We start from the raw sequence: 15,681 nt of genomic DNA on the forward strand, positions 1-15,681 counted from the left end.
TATCTTCCCCCTGCTGTAACTCACTAGACCCCACTCCCCTCCCAGAGCTGAAGTAGAACCCAGGAGTCCTGACGGGGTCTCTCTCCCCGCAGAATTAGTAACAGAGTAAGAATAGACATTACAATTTTAAACCTAACCAGTGTCCCTTAAGTGACTGGCCACAAGATGTCAGAACATGTGAGTATTAGAGGTGAGTGGGGCTAATATTGATTTAATTTTCTTTCTTCTATATAGGAATTAGCAATTGTCTGACGGAGCACTGTTTCTAAGTTGTCTGCCAAAAAATAGGAGAGTTTTCAGGTAGCCCCCGGAATCACGGTCAAAGATTCCCCCCCCCCATCTGAAAAGACACCTGGCCATGGGCTTGGGGGTTCCCAGTGCAGACACTGGGGACGACGTGGAGCCACGGCCATGACTGATCCCTACCTGGTTGATTTTGACACGGGGATTCACCAGGCTGAGGTTATAGACGCTGGGCAGAGGGAATCCTTTCTTCAGCTTCTCTGGGGAGACGAAAGGAGCCCTGGTTAGGGGGAGGACCCAGAGCCCGTGGGCGGCCGGGAGGGGGACTGCTACCCCGAGAGCAGGGACACGGGGTGCGGAAATGTGGCAGGACTCACTGTTCGCCATCGGCAATGCAACCATCCGCAGCGCAAGCTTCAGCAGGGTCTCCAGCGTCTTCACCTGCGGAACACAAGCCAGCTGGTGAGAGCTGCCACAGTGTGGGGCAGAGCCCGGCTCCGTGGGGCCGGCGGGGCCATGCCCGGTGTGGGGCAGAGCCCGGCTCCGTGGGGCCAGCGAGGCCGTGCCCGGCGTGGGGCAGAGCCCGGCTCCGTGGGGCCAGCGGGGCCGTGCCCGGTGTGGGGCAGAGCCCGGCTCCGTGGGGCCAGCGGGGCCGTGCCCGGTGCGGGGCAGAGCCCGGCTCCCCGGGGCCGTGCCCTCTGCTCCTGAGGCTGTGTGGGCCAGGGGGCACAGCAGCTGTCTGTGTGCTGGGGGGACACCATGGGACCCAGCTGGGCAGTGCCGGAGAGGAGCTGCGTGTGCAATGGCCAGGCGTGGGGTGCTAACGGTGCTGGGGTCAGTGTGGGAACAAGGGGAAGGAGAGGCTGTATGTGAGTGGGAGCGACTGTAGGAGGGAGGGTGACAGGCTGTGGATGAGTGTTTGTGGGAGCGGGTGTCATGCCACTGGGAGTGACAGGCTGTGAGTGTGTATATATACTGTGTGCACACGTGTAACTCACACGCCTCCTGGGGGTGGTTCTGTCCCATCTAGTGGCACCAAGGCCACTTAGAGGTTAATGAATCTCCGCCAGCCTTAGCAGAGGTTCATGCACTAAGCACCAGGGGCCCCAGGTTGGATCCCGCCCGCTGACGCCCCGTGTTACCCACGCCCAGTGCACCGCGGGGGTGCGCTCTAGCTGCGCTGGGATCTGCTTGGCTGCTGGGATTTTATACTTGCAGTCAGAGCTCAACGCCCCGCGCTCCTCAGGCCAATCTCCCCTTGCAGTTCAGTGGCAGCTTTGCCCGAGGCAGGGCTGCGCACAATGCGCCCCTGGAAACCGCCTCGTCCTACCCTTCCCTGCCGCCCGCCCAGCCCCGGCTGCCGGCATGGCTCACCTGGACTGAGCCGACCTGGGACCGCACCACGGACAGGCTGAAGCTGTTGGAGACACAGAGACAAAGGTCAGGGCTGAGCGGGGTCTCCCCACAGCGGTAGCGGCTCACAGCGTCCCACGGAGCCAGGCTGGGCGCCGAGGGGGAGGCTGAGCTCAGGAGACGCAGCGCGGCTGGGAGGGCTCTGAGTTGGGTTTCTCGCTGGGAGGGGATAGAGTGGGGCTCCCAGCTGGGATGGGACCCCCAGGGCTGAGACCTAAGCCCCTGGGGTGGAGGTGTCCGGCTGGGATATAAATCTCAGATTGGGGCCGGGACTGGGCTATAAACTCCAGGGGATAGAACCTCTCGTGGGCGAGGGCCCCTGGCTGGGACATAACCCTGCGGTTGGGGGCAGGGGAGGGGAGGCTCCAGACAAGCCCCAGACTCACTCAGTCAGAGCCACGGAGCCCCCGACCTTGGCTGAGTCGAGATGCAGCTGCCCGGCCAGGCTGGCATCCTGCCAACAAAGAGAGACGTTACTTGGATTCTTGTTATCAGCAAAAGCAGCTAAAACATGGCCCCGGGGGCCCCACAATATCCATCCCCTCCCAGAGCACAGGGCCCCAGCCCTCCCCCAACACCCCAGGTCGCGGAGAGCTGGGGCCATGCCAGCCCTGCACCCATACGCCTGTGCCCCTCAGAGAGCGGGATCCAGGATGCCAGGCGAGTGGGCCCAGGGCTGTGCCCAGCACTTACCAGGTCCAGCAGGAAGACCGAGGCCAGGGTGGCATTTGGCAGGACGACGAAGGCCTCGGCTGTGCCGAACAGGGCCAGGTCCAGGCTGTCCGGGCGGCAGGTCAGCAGGGGCTGCTTGCGGGCAAACAGGTGCAGCTCCATGGGCATATCGGGGTAGAGCTTCTTCAGCTGAGCCAGGGAGAGCAACAGAGCGGCCCGTGAGATGGACAGAAACGGCCAGTGACCAGCCCCGAGCCAGAGAGACATCCCGCCGTCCGGGGCATGGGATACCATCCTTCCCCCGGCCGTGCAGCCTCGCCCCGTCTCCCCGTACGTACACCCCGTGTGTACATGGCCCTGAGCCCTAACTCACACCCTCTGGGAGTGCATGACCCCGACCCTCGGCCATGGGCACGTGACCCCCTTCCCCTCTCCCGTCGCGGGCGGGGGTCTGAACTCCCAGAGGGCCGAGGATGGGTCAGGATGAGCACAGCCTGTCCGTTATGTGTGAGCCAGCCTGGGAGCCCAGCCTTCTGGTGCCCTCCCCAGGGTTGGGGTTTAACGATGCCAGGCGCAGCGGGGAGGGCACAAGAGCTGTGTAGAACTGATCAGTGACGTTGTTTTTAACTGTTCCCTTTATTAATGTAACTTCACACGTAAAGTTTTATGAATGAAACAACATTCATTCATAAAACCGGTTTCCCCACTAACTGGCTACTTGAGAATTAAGCCACTTGTTGAGCTCCTAAGTCCGCTGCTGCTCAGCTCAATTAAGCTGCTTGTTAAGAGCCCCAGTTGTTCAGCCGCTGCCTTTGTAAGTTTCACTATCGATCCAATTCCCGTTTAAATCCCTGAGACTTGCACTGTTTCAGGATTGTCACGTCTGTTCACCATTCCTTACACTTGCCTACAGTGTAACTTCTGTTCACTGTTCACCATTCCTTACACTTGCCTACAGTGTAACTTCTGTTCACTGTTCACCATTCCTTACACTTGCCTACAGTGTAACTTCTGTTCACTGTTCACCATTCCTTACACTTGCCTACAGTGTAACTTCTGTTCACTGTTTGCCATCCACTACTCTTGTCTATCCTGTTGTGACGCAGTAGGGAGCAGGGCGGATTTGACCTGGGAATGTTGCAGGGGGGTTGCATTGGGGATGGGGGACTTCCCTTGAAGGAAGATACCTGAGCTGTAACCTGAGCCAGGAGTGGGGTGGGAGAAGTGACACCTTCTGCCCGGGAGACTGAACAAAGGGGAGGAGGAGCAGAGGGGAGGGGGGAGAAAGCAGCTGGAGAAGTTTTTAGTTTCAGTTTGGGGCTGGGTGGTGCAACGCAGGGAACCCTGAGATGGGGCCTAAGCTCCCTAAACCCCCCAGAAGGACTTGATTTAGGGGTTCTGGTTGTACCTACATGCTCTGCTTGGGACTGTGTTCCTGTCATCTAATAAACCTTCTGTTTTACTGGCTGGCTGAGAGTCCCGGGGAATCGCAGGAATAGGGGTGCAGGGCCCTGACTCCCCCACACTCCGTGACAATTGTAACTTCTGTTCACTGTTTGCCATATTGTAATTCAAACCCCATTTTAAAACGCTCACTCCATTTTGTAAAAGCTCACTGCTGCAAACCTTCATTGTTGCAAACCCTGCTGTAATCTTATTAGTTTAGTTTAGATGTGTGAATGAGGTATGTATGGATGATGGAATCAACCTCCAGCCCCAGCCTGTCCTGATGAAATAGAGTTCAAACACCAACGGCTGAAGATGCAGACAAGAGCCCTAACAAAGTAAGAAGAGTCCACCCCAAAAAGAGAAGAACAAAGGTACAATAGAAGGAAGATCAAAGCCAGGTCCAAGGCTGAAAGTCACGGAGTGATCAATCACCAAAACCCAGAGGCAGCGTGACACAGCAAGACCCATAGACTCTGAATTCAAACTAAAGCCAACAAAAAAGGATGGGTGAGATGGGAGACTTTGGAGGGTAACATTCTGCTGCCAACATGGAAGGGCATCGGTGCGCCCAACAGAGATCCAGCCCTTCCTCGTGCCCAGCTTTCCTAGCCAGTTAGCCGCCACAAGCTACGAACCCAAGCTACATTCAGGACTGGTAATTATCTAGCTAGCAGCTGCAGAACATTTGGGGTGTGTGTGTGTCTGTGTCTGTGTGTATAAGTATTAAGGTATTAGCTAGTGGTTAGAGATCAAATTGTTATCATAATAAATGTGACATCTTTGTCTTGCCCCCTGAAATGATCCTGTGTAGTTTTGTCTGCAGAACAGCTGCCCCAGCTGACTCACCTCTGGGAAGAACAGCCCCACGCTCCGTGTGTTCAGCCGGACAGGGGAGTGCTTCGGGATCTGCAACACAAACACGCGAGACACCACGTTGCTGGGGGAGCATGTGCCAATGCTTGAGCAACGGCCACCCGGGACAGGCGGGGGAGACTGCCAATGGGTGGGGCGGCCTTCTGGCTGGAGCTGCTCTGCCCTCAACTCCCCTAGGGCTGCCACCTCTGAGATGCAAAAACCCAGGACATCCGGGATGATGCTGAGCCCAGAAACCTGCCAGCTGGCAGCCTGCACTGAGCACCTGTACAGCGCTCCCAGGTCAGCAACCTCAAACGAGGGCCGAGCCTGGGAGAACCTAGACGGGTGGCAACGCTGCGGTCCCTTCTGGGCACGGCTGGGGCACGCTGGCTTTGGTGCTGCACCCGCTCCGTAGATAAACAGCCTTCCCTCCAGCCAGCACTGAAATCATATGGCAAAATCTCCTGCAGCGACTGGATGCAGCTCTCGGGAAAGATCGGGTCTCCTGGGGGAGCTGGTCAGGGCCCATGGGCTCCTGAGCGTCACCCTGTTCTGGGGCTGAAAGAGCAGGGGGCGCGTTCACCGCACCAGGCATGGAGGAAGGGGGAGATGTACTGGGAGCTGCTTAGCCAAATCAGGGAGAGGAGGGGGCTCCCCGCTGCTCCCGCCCAGAAAGCAGAGTGGCCCCTCCCTCATCCTACGTCGCTGGCTGCCCCGGCACCGTACCATGTCGTCCCTGAAGTTTTTCCGCAAGGCCCCCGCCGTGAAGTAGACGAACGCAGCCGAGTTGGCCGAGAACTCGGAGAGGCCGAGGAGCAGCATGTGGTCACCCTCGTCGGGCAGCAGGAAGGGGGCGGGGGAGAAGGGGCTCTCTCTGTGCTTGCCCACGCCATAGAACTCACCCTGGAGGGACGGAGACAGGACATGTTACGCGCCACTCCCAGGGATGGGGCGACTGCTGGGTCAGGCCTGGGTGGGCCACTTAGGAGACAATCACAGCAACTGCTGGGCAATAACGTGGATTTGGGACTCAGCCACATGTGCCTGGCTCTGCCGGCACGTCCAGGGCGGTCCACGGAACAGCAGATCTGCTTTAGCCCAACACAAGTCACTAGGCTCAATGCAAGGGGGACAGGGGCGCTCTCTGGCCTGGCAAGACAGGAGGTGAGAGCAGATGATCTAATGTCCCTCTGGCCTGAGAAACGCAGGAAGCCGCAGGCTCCATCACTCCAGAGACAGGCAATCAGCCCTAATGGGGAGCGACTGAACCTGACTGGGGTCAGGGGTAGGTGTGGGTCCATGGAGGGGCAAGTCGCACTGGCCACTCTGCCCAGGGAGGGGTGCAGTGCCCAGCCAGCGGGACTGCACTCTGCGTAGGCAGCACTGCCAGCAGGAGAGTCATAGGTTTAGATGTTCCCACTTTGCCCCTGAAGAGCAGATTTTCCCTTTACAAACGTCCCTTTTTCTCAGCCCAGGCAGTCGCTTTATTGCTTGGCAGGTGCCCTGCTCCCAGCAGATCTGGGCCAGAAGACGTCCACAATGTTCTGGGAAATCTACCTCCTCCCTGAAGGGAGCCTGGTGCCCAGCCTGGCTGCTTTACCTTCAGGTCCATGTCTCCATGCTCCCTGGCAATCACTGGCTTGTTCACCAAGGAGTAGTCAATTGCAGCAAAGGGGTCGATCTGGGCTGAGACTGCAGAGAAGCCAGAGACAGAGGAACACTGCAGGACAATCCAAAGCGGTGAGTCCTCAGATCCCCTCCCAGGTCAATAGCGCCCAGACAGCTCATCTGAGTCAGGCCCGACGCCCCCCGGAAAAGGCTGGGGGACCAGCCTGTCTTTTTTCGTTTCTTCTTAATCACCAGCTGAGTCGAATGCGCACCCTGGATTCAGCCTGGGCTGCCCGTTCCCGTCTGCTCCCTCACACGCTGATTCCCCACCTAAGGATTCCCTGATATTTGCCCCAATTCTCAGGCTTTCAGACGACTCATCCCATCTGCCCCCCATGTTGCTCCAGGTCTCCATGGCTCCCAGGTCCTACCTTGCATGGTCTTCAGGACTCGCTCCAGATCACGGATCCCTTTCCCGAGCTCAGGACAGAGCTGGATGGAAAAAGAGACCATTATGGATTCAGAAACCCTTTCCCAGGGGAAAGAACAGGCCAGGGGCTCTTGTGGGCCCATGGAGGAGCTGGTTCAACAGAAAAGCAGGGTCAGCCATAAGGTGAATGGGGCGGGTGTGTGGATACGTTCTAATCAACTCCTGTTTAATTTCCTGCCGTCCTTTCCTTGTCGCTTCCTCATGCTTAGAGCACTCCTCTGGACAGAATGGCCTTGGGGTTCTCAGCTGGGTTTCAGATAGAAACACTGATACAATCCCCACCCAGGAGCTGCTCTCTACTGCCCCAGGACGAAGAGGTGAGCAGCATGACACACAGGGGCAGGGATGGTAATGGGACCATATTTTGCCCCATGTACCAGGTACGTTAAGCAGGAGGCCTGAAGTGACCTGCACTGGTACAATAAGGCTAAGTGTAACACACTGGCCAACATCTCGCTCTAGTGGCCTGATCCAATAGTGGATAACAGCCTACCATGCTGCCAGCGAGTGGAGTTACTCCTTTAGCTCAAGCGAGAAAGGTCTGTGCCGCTGTGCTGAAGGTGTAGGAGCAAGCCCTGCTGATAACCTGTGTTTGGAGGGCCTTGTACTCAGCAGCTCCCCTAGTAGCAATGAGCGAATGAGTTTAGTGCTTGGCAGGAGAGGCCGGGAAGGAAGACACTTGTTCAGCATTTGCGGATCTCACCCTCCTCCTACCTCCCGAGTCCTGGCAGACAGGGCCGGGGAGCTGCTCTCAGCAAGGTGAACACTCACCTGCCTATTTACTTCATACCGCAGGGGTGCCTGGAGAGCCCCCGTGAACAGATTGTAAAGCCAGCTGTGGGGAGAGAGAAGGAGAAGAGTCAGTGCTTAGCGCAGAGCTATGGGCGGGGGCTCCCGAAACACTCAGCGCTGGCCCAGTTCCATAACACTCCCAGGGCTGTCTAGGGCAGCACCCAGAGCATTGGCAAATCCCACTCTGAACAGTCAACCTCTTCAAAGCCTTGGGACGAAACTCCACTGCCCTCCATTCACTATCAAGTGCAAGCGCTTGCAGTGGCATCTTCCTGAGTCTGCAGACAGCCTGAAACCACAGCTCTAGGGGATGTGACCTGCCCCCATTCATCTCCAGGGGATACTGACATTTACGCCTATGGCGCTGGCTCACCACGACCCCGATTTTCAGTGATCTAGGTGTGTCACTGTCTGCCTAGTTTGCACAATTTCAGACAGGGTAACTGCACGTGGCAGTGGCCAAGCAAACAGGCAGGCTGCGCACCGGCCCTGCAGAGACCCGCGTTGCCTTTCCCCAGGTCTGAGGCTGAGGACAAGAGTGACTTGGCCCGTTTCTGGCTCACTTAGTACACAAGGGCCATATTGTAACCTCCCTCTTTGTGCAACTCTGCTATTGGCCAATGGGAGATCTGGGGGGATGGAGGGATTTGCCCCATATGTCATCGGCCTGGCCACAGCCCGTAAGTAAAAATGTAGTTTGGCCTCCCACGGCAGAGTGACTCTGACACCCTGACCGACCCAGAGGAATAAAACCCTGGACATGATCTGGTCCCAACTCCCCCTCTGAAAAGACTGCTCTGAACCTGCCCCCATCTCCCAGCCAGCCCCGCGGTCCAAGCCTCAGCGTGGTGCTTTCCACACCAGGTGCAGCCAGTGAGCAGGCCCGGGCTCTGTGGGATAGAGAGGCCGTGATGTGCAGAGCGCAGCCGCCCCGCCCAGCGAGCGTGCCCCCCTGTAAGGGGGCTGACAGTATAAGCAGCCTAGCTGAGCCCAGCTCGGGGGTAAGGGATGAAGCAGGGCCTCAGAAAGCCAGAACTCACCTGGCTCCATTATGGAACTTCACATCCAGCCTCCCAATGCTGGAGCGGCAGTTGGTGCTCCACACCTGGGGACGGCCACTGTCATCTCTGCTCACCCCCAGTTCGGTGGAGAGGGACAGGTCGCTCACGCTCAGGTCAAAGGAGCCGCTGTCGGGTCTGGGAAGGGAGGAAAGCACAGGGCAGTTTAGCACCTGCCGGCTAGTGGAGCTCGGTCTGCCCTATCTACGGGCCCAGAGGCTGGGGTGAGAGCCCCAGGGAGACGGCACTGGAGAGTGGAGTTGGAGCTGTACCTGCAGAGGGAGAGAGCTTCCCGCACTGCCCTGCGCTGCAGGGACCTCCTCCAAGGGTTGGGGGAGCAGTGCCCCCAGGACCCATCCAGGCCTTGGCCTCTCTGCTCAGCTGCCCACAAGGCTGCCAGCTGTGCCCGTGGTTTCTGTGAGGGCAGCTGCCCCCCTAATAGCTGCACTCAGCACCCCTTGCCCAGAATGTGCCACTACCTCAGCACGGAGTCGTCACCTCCTTTCTCTACCTTCTGTTAAATCGCCCCAGAGCAGCACCTCCCAATCTGCCCCTCTCTCCCTCCTTGTACCTGTGCAGCCACGGAGGGGAGCCAGGGGATGGCAGGGGAGGTCCCCTCTTGCTCCTTTCCCTCCTTTCCAGCTATGCTCCTGCTCCAAGGTTCAGGTAGCAGGAACACCCCCCAGGCTGTGTCACCGATGGCCCCGGGGAAGAATATGTCCGCAAAGGAGAAGGCATCTGGTGCTCCCTTCCCTTGGTCCCTTTAGGAAAGGGACTCGCATCTTTTTAGACCCATTGCCCGAGCGAGGAAATGAGGGCTCTGCAGGGCTTGGGGCCCCCAACCAATGCCGGGCCCTGTGGGGGGGCTAAGGAGCTGGTAACCATTGCAGGGGGATCAGTGCTCTCAGCACAGGCAGGAAGGAGGCTCAACGTTACCCTCTTGGGGTTGCACCGCAGGTCGGCACTGGAGACAGCAGCCGCAAAGCGGGGCCCCGTCCGACTGCTCCCCGGAGCAAAACTGGCCTCTGGCCAGACCCTGTGTCAGCATCTCTAGTGCCAGCGCCAGCCCCCCTGCCCTTCCCACAAGGCCACGGTCAGGCTGGGCAAGTCCCATCTGCAGGTGTGCGCCCCAGAGCCCCCGCCCAGTGGAGATGACCCAGCTCTGGTTATGGTGGAGAATAGCACATGGCATCTGAGCTGGCTCTGGCCCTGGGTGGGAGTTTGGGGAGCTGAGGGGAGTGTGGAGGTGGGGTCCCCGTTGTCCCTGGGGCTATGGGGGGCTCCCAGTGGCCGCACCAGCAGCAGAGCAGCTCTTACACAAACAGAACTTTCACTCGCCAGACACCGTGGAGCTGGATGCGGGCATTGCTGACCACGAGCCTCACGCCTGTCCCCTCGGAGAAGCGTACGACCGACTCATTCAGCTGCAGCTCTTGAATCTGGATCCTGCGAAGCAGCAGAAAGACCCATCAGCCCGACTGCCCTAAGGCCAAATGCTCCCCCACGCGCCCCAGGAACAGCTTGTCATGGGGACCTCGGGAACTTCCAGGAACCTCCGAGCCACGCTCCACAGTGCGTGTGGCTAGGGCATGGACTCCAGGGGCTGCCCTCTGCACAGCCCCTCTGGCTGCTGGGTTCTCGAGAAACTGACACCTGCAAGTGTGCATGTGTGTGTTTGGGGTGGGGGTTGTGTGTGTGTGTGTGTGTGTGCACGCACACATCTGCATATGGATGTGTGTGTGCCTGTGTGTGTGCATGCGGGTAGGTGTGCATATGTATGTATGTGTGGGTGTTTGGCCACAATTTTCAGGAGAACACTCGGGGAGCAGCACTGGTTTTAGCAACGTGGGGAAAGGGACATTTATTGCGGCTGCTGCATCCTGGGAGTGTGGGAGAGAGAGAGAAAGCAGGTCAGATCTCTGGGTGTGTCGTGTGTGTGTGTGTGTGTGTGTGTGTGTGAGTGTGTGTGTGTTAGAGCGAGTCAGGGCAGAGCTCTCTGGGTGGGGTGTGAGACAAGGAAGCAGGTCAGTTGGGATCACCTATGCAGGGGAGATGAGCGTGTGGCTAAGAGGAGGTGAGAGACACTCACAGAGGGAAGGCCGGGGGGAATGGGAGGATTTGTTAGCGGAGGAAGTTCAAGAAAAACACTCAGGTGCCTAATTTCTAATGCACCTAAACCAGCTCGGTGCATCGAGCTCCAGCCCTGGCCACCCGGGTGCAGTTTGGAGTCACAGCAGTTGAGTGACAGTGGGCACTACCCAGAGGGCAGGACATCTGACTGATCTTGGAGGCAAAGGTTACAGGTTCTGTGAAGCAGCTCATGGCTCAGAGCCCCGGCACCATCCTGCGGCCAGGGTCACTGAGCAGGAGGTAAGACTGTTACAGAGATGGCCGGCAGGGACAGACTAGCCAGCTAAAATACCCATCACCGCAGCAACTGGGCACCTCACCATAGGGTGACCAAATGTCCCGATTTTATAGGGACAGTCCCGTTTTTGGGGTCTTTTTCTTATATAGGTTCCTATTACCCCCCAACCCCGTCCCGATTTTTCACATTTGTTGTCTGGTCACCCTACCTCACCATCTAATTGTAAGTGGGGGAATGGTCCCACTATTGTGGGGACCTTTCCTGGTTTATACACTACCCCGGTGAAATGGGCTAGCGAAACGATCTGAGTCCTTGCTCCCACTTCCTTTACACATGGGCCTGCCTGACCTCAAGGGCTCCCCTCTTCTCTCCTGTGTGGCAGAGTCCTCGTAACCCCGACACGGCTGGGCCCAGGATTCCTGGGAGGCTGGGCCCCTAGTCTTGTCGTGGTCACGTCGGACAGGGGCTAGGGTGTCCCCACTCCGGGGCACTGTCTCTGCACCAGACACTTCCCTGCCCCACTGCTCACCGCACTGAGTTCAAGCAAATACAATTTTTTAAACAGCAACCAATTTAAAAAAAAACGGGGTAGGTGAAAGGGAAACATGTCACCCTGCCCCGTGGGCCTGGGGCACCACACCCGGCCGTCTCGGGGGCACTGGGATGTTCTCAGCCTGCTCCTCGCAGGGCCCACACCCCTGCCCAGGCCCTGGCTGCGCTGCCATGACACCGGGGCTCGCACTGTGCTCTGGCGGTGCCCACACGCCCACAGGTGCTAGGGGGCAGGGCCCGTCCCCCCAGCCTCGCCCCCGTCGGGGTCACAAGCCCCTCCCAGCCCGGCCTGCAAGGCCTCATGCCTGGGGCCTCCCTGCGCTGGGCCCGGGTCTCCTGGACTCCCCAGCCGCTCATGCGCCCGGCTCTGCATGACCCCGGCCCTGGCCCCGGCCCCGGCCTCAGCCCCACTCGCACCCTGCCTCCAGCTCAGCTCCCAGGGCTGCTCCTCTGGCCCCAGCTCTGGCCCTGCTCCCAGCCCCGCCGGGCTCCTGCTCTCCCCTTAGCTCTGCCCCTCCGGCCCGGCCGTTCCACCTCACACGGGACACCACGCTCCTGGCTCCCTCATTGGCCTGGCTGCCCTGTCAATCAGCCTGACCTGGAGCATTGCCCTCTCCCCATTGGCCCTGGGGTCTGTCAGTCTTAGGGTCCTGATTTCCCATTGGCCCTCCCCCTTTCTTTTGGTACTGGGAGAGGATCAACCAAACAACCCGCACAGAGTTTCAGTGCGGGCCCCACAGTCCCCTTACATAGTGCACATGGCCCAAGGGCACACAGGCAGTCCGGGGTGGAACAGGGATTGAACCCAGCTGGTGCCTGCACCACTGGGCCACCCAACCGCAATACTGTGGTGCCAGGCAGCCCTGCCCCGCAGCTGAGAACGCCAGTCCCGTGGCATGGAAGGGAGGGAACACCCCCTCCGATGAGATCCCGCCTGTCTCCTGCGGGGTCGGGGCCCCAGGGGAGTGGCAGGCCATGGGGGGAGGGCATTCTCTCATTCCATATGGATGGATGGATGGGCGGATGTGTGAGGTGGCAGCTCCTGCAGCACTAAACTAGCTCACGTTGCCCATGCCCAGCCCCGAGTGACTCTCATCAAAGGACCCAGGAGTTCCCGTGATGAGCCCGAGGTGTCCGGTGCAGAGGGCCTGGGAGCCCCACTGATTCTGTGGGGAGGGGGGGCAATGAGTGCGTTCCTGGCCCCAGCACCAGGGAGAAGGAGCCGCGCTCTTACCTGGACACGGAATAGCCCACGTCCCCGATGAGAGGGATGTTGTATGAACCATTCAGATCCGGGAAGTGCTCCTTCTTCAGCAGTGACTTCACCGCCTCCAGGCCGAACTGCTGACCTTGAATCAGAGAGCAGGCTGGGGTCACGGCGGGGCCTACGGAGACCCTCCAGGGGCCGTGGCAGGGCCCACAGACAGCCGCTGGGGGCCGTGGCTGGGCACTGCGGGGAGCGGCTGGGAGCCGTGGCTGGGCACTGTGGGGAGCAGCCGGTGGCCGTGGCAGGGCACTGCGGGGAGCAGCTGGGGGCCATGGCTGGGCACTGCGGGGAGCCGCCGGGGACTGTGGCAGGGCACTGCGGGGAGCCGCCGGGGGCCGTGGCTGGGCACTGCAGGGAGCAGGTGGGGGCCGTGGGAACAGGAAGGCGGTGACAGTCTCACATCCTCCCTCCACGCTGCCCCACGGCATGCAGGGGAAGGAGCGCTCTGGGAACGTTCCCCAGGCTGGCTGAACCAGGTCTTCCCCCTCTGTTCTACAGCACAGGCTGCAGTGAGTGGTGAGGCTGCTCCCAGAGCGTGGAACCCAAGGAACAGATGCCAGCCCGTTCCTGGCTCAGAGGGAGAGCAGGGCCCTGGGGATGTCTCCAGGCTGAGAGCACAGGCCACAATTCCAGTGAAAAACAAACAGGGTAATAACTGACCGTACTCCAGGCCCTTCTGTGTTACTCTGCCTTTCAGGCCGGCATTGGTTCCCTCCACCTGACAGCAAGCGCCCAGCAGAACAAAGACAAATGCCCAAACCATCCTCTAGGACCGGAGCTGGGATCCTCTTCACCACCTGGAGCAGGGAGACAAAGGCACGCGACTAGCAGCATGTGACAGCCCAGCGCTCCCAGCACCCATCCCACAGCTTCCCATGGGAAAGCTACAGGCCTGGCGCTTGCAGCATGGGGCTGGGTTCCCAGCTCAGCTCTAAAGCATGACTTTGGGCCAGTCCTTTGCCGCAAGAGCCACGTCCATGGGAAACCACTTTTCTCTCTCCCCACGGAGCAGCTTGGCAAGTCTGGAAGAGTGAAGACAGCCTGGGGACCCGTGAATACAACCCTAGCCAGTACCTCAGCTCCTGAGGAGACCTGTCACTCCAAGTGCACACCCGGGGATAAACCCAAGACATGATCCCCACATTTTATATGGGTTGCTGGCTGGAGAGGACACGCTGTGATGTCCGGCCCCCTCGGATGACTTGGCAGGAAAGCTTTATCTCTTGTGCTTTCCACTGTTACTGATATTTGCAACAGAGCCGTTTTTCACACCGCCTGTGACGCTAAAACGCTGTTCCTGCGGCCTGCCAGCGAAACCGCGTCCTTTCCCCACACAGTGACTCAAAGGGGAAACCGAGAGAAAGGCCCGGCTGATGGATTTGCCTATTTCCCTCCGAGCCCCTGATTGCAAAGGTGGTTTTTTTCTCACACAAGCTGTTGGGGAAGCAGCTGCCCTTTGCATGAACACAGAATCCACACAGTCATGCACATGTTGGGGGTTCATCGCTCACTGTTTGCTAGTTATGAATCACTCTTCAGGCACCCAGGCAGGCGGCAGAGCTGACGTCCTGTGCCCAGGATGAGCGCTCACACTCCAGGAGCGAACAGTCCCTGGGAATGGCCAGGCCGGATCAGACCCAAGTCCGTCTTGCACAGTGACTCTAGCGGGGCAGCACCGGATGCTGCAGAGGCAGGTGGGCGATGGGGGATACTCTGCCCCTCCCTATTAGAATGTATTATTATCCGTGCTACCATAGCGCCTAGGAACCCAGGCCTGGACCAGGACCCCCTTGTGCCAGGGGCTGTACAAATCAGTGACGCCCACATGCATGTTACAGGGGCGGCTGGGCAGGCCCCTGGTGGGGGGAGCCTGGTACAGGAGTTGGCCCCATGGCAGCAGCGAGGCGAAGCTGGTGAGACCTCATTTGGAGTACTGTGTGCAGTTCTGGTCTCCCATGTTTAAAAAAGATGAACTCAAACTGGAACGGGTGCAGAGAAGGGCGACTAAGATGATCAGAGGAATGGAAAACCTGTCGTATGAAAAGAGATTAGAGGAGCTTGGGTTGTTTAGTCTGACAAAGCGAAGGCTGAGGGGGGATATGATTGCTATCTTCAAATATATCAGAGGGATAAATACCAGGGAGGGAGAGGAATTATTCCAGCTTAGTACTAATGTGGACACAAGAACGAATGGATATAAACTGGCCGGGGGGAAGTTCAGGCTTGAAATTAGACGAAGGTTTCTAACCATCAGAGGGGTGAAATATTGGAACGGCCTTCCGAGGGAAACGGTGGGGGCGACAGACCTGTCTGGTTTTAAGATTAAGTTGGATACGTTTATGGAGGGAATGGTTTAATGGTAAAACATAGTAGCCAAGGAAAACCAAGCAATGGTACATGAATAGCATAATGGCCAACAAGGGTCAGGCTAGAGACTCTTGCCTATATGCTCGGGGTATTACTGATCGCCATATCAGTGTAGGTTGCAGTTTAGATTCGATAGTAGGAAAAACTTCTAACTCTAAGGAGAGGGACACACTGAACCAGATTATCCAGGGAGGTCGTGGAAGCCCCAGGAAGGTTTTTTGGAACAGGTTAGACAAACACCTCTCAGAGGTGGTCTAGGTGCACCTAATCCTGTCTCAGCTCAGCATGAAGCAGAGCCGAGCTGATCTCTGGAGGTTCCTCCAGCCCTACATTTCTAGCATTCTACAATCCTTACTCGTCTGCTTGCTAAGACAGCGACCCCAGTTGGTGCAATCTCTCTTCAGAGGAGAGTCTCCAGACCCTGCTCTGGACCCCTCCAGTTCTGCCCTCTCCTGTGAGCCATGGGTAGCCATGGGTAGCCAACAGAACAGGTCATCCTCAAGTGATCCAATGCCAGGTGCCCCAGAGGGAATGAACAGACCAGATG

At 58.5% G+C, this 15,681-nt stretch overlaps 1 protein-coding gene across 1 annotated transcript; it reads right to left on the bottom strand.

The window, feature by feature from the left end:
- Positions 1-426: 426 nt before the first annotated feature.
- Positions 427-14,677, bottom strand: LOC117886340 (bactericidal permeability-increasing protein-like; the record flags this gene model as incomplete). Its single annotated transcript, XM_034788054.1, is given in 14 exon segments — positions 427-503; positions 621-684; positions 1,618-1,660; positions 2,043-2,110; positions 2,350-2,517; positions 4,624-4,683; positions 5,359-5,535; positions 6,233-6,324; positions 6,672-6,732; positions 7,502-7,565; positions 8,563-8,718; positions 9,898-10,026; positions 12,735-12,849; positions 13,428-14,677. Coding segments are annotated over 14 exon segments (1,377 nt in total), but the record flags the coding sequence as incomplete, so codon positions are not given.
- Positions 14,678-15,681: the final 1,004 nt, after the last annotated feature.

The sequence above is a fragment of the Trachemys scripta genome, chromosome 12, assembly GCF_013100865.1.
Source record: "Trachemys scripta elegans isolate TJP31775 chromosome 12, CAS_Tse_1.0, whole genome shotgun sequence".
NCBI lineage: Eukaryota > Metazoa > Chordata > Testudines > Emydidae > Trachemys > Trachemys scripta.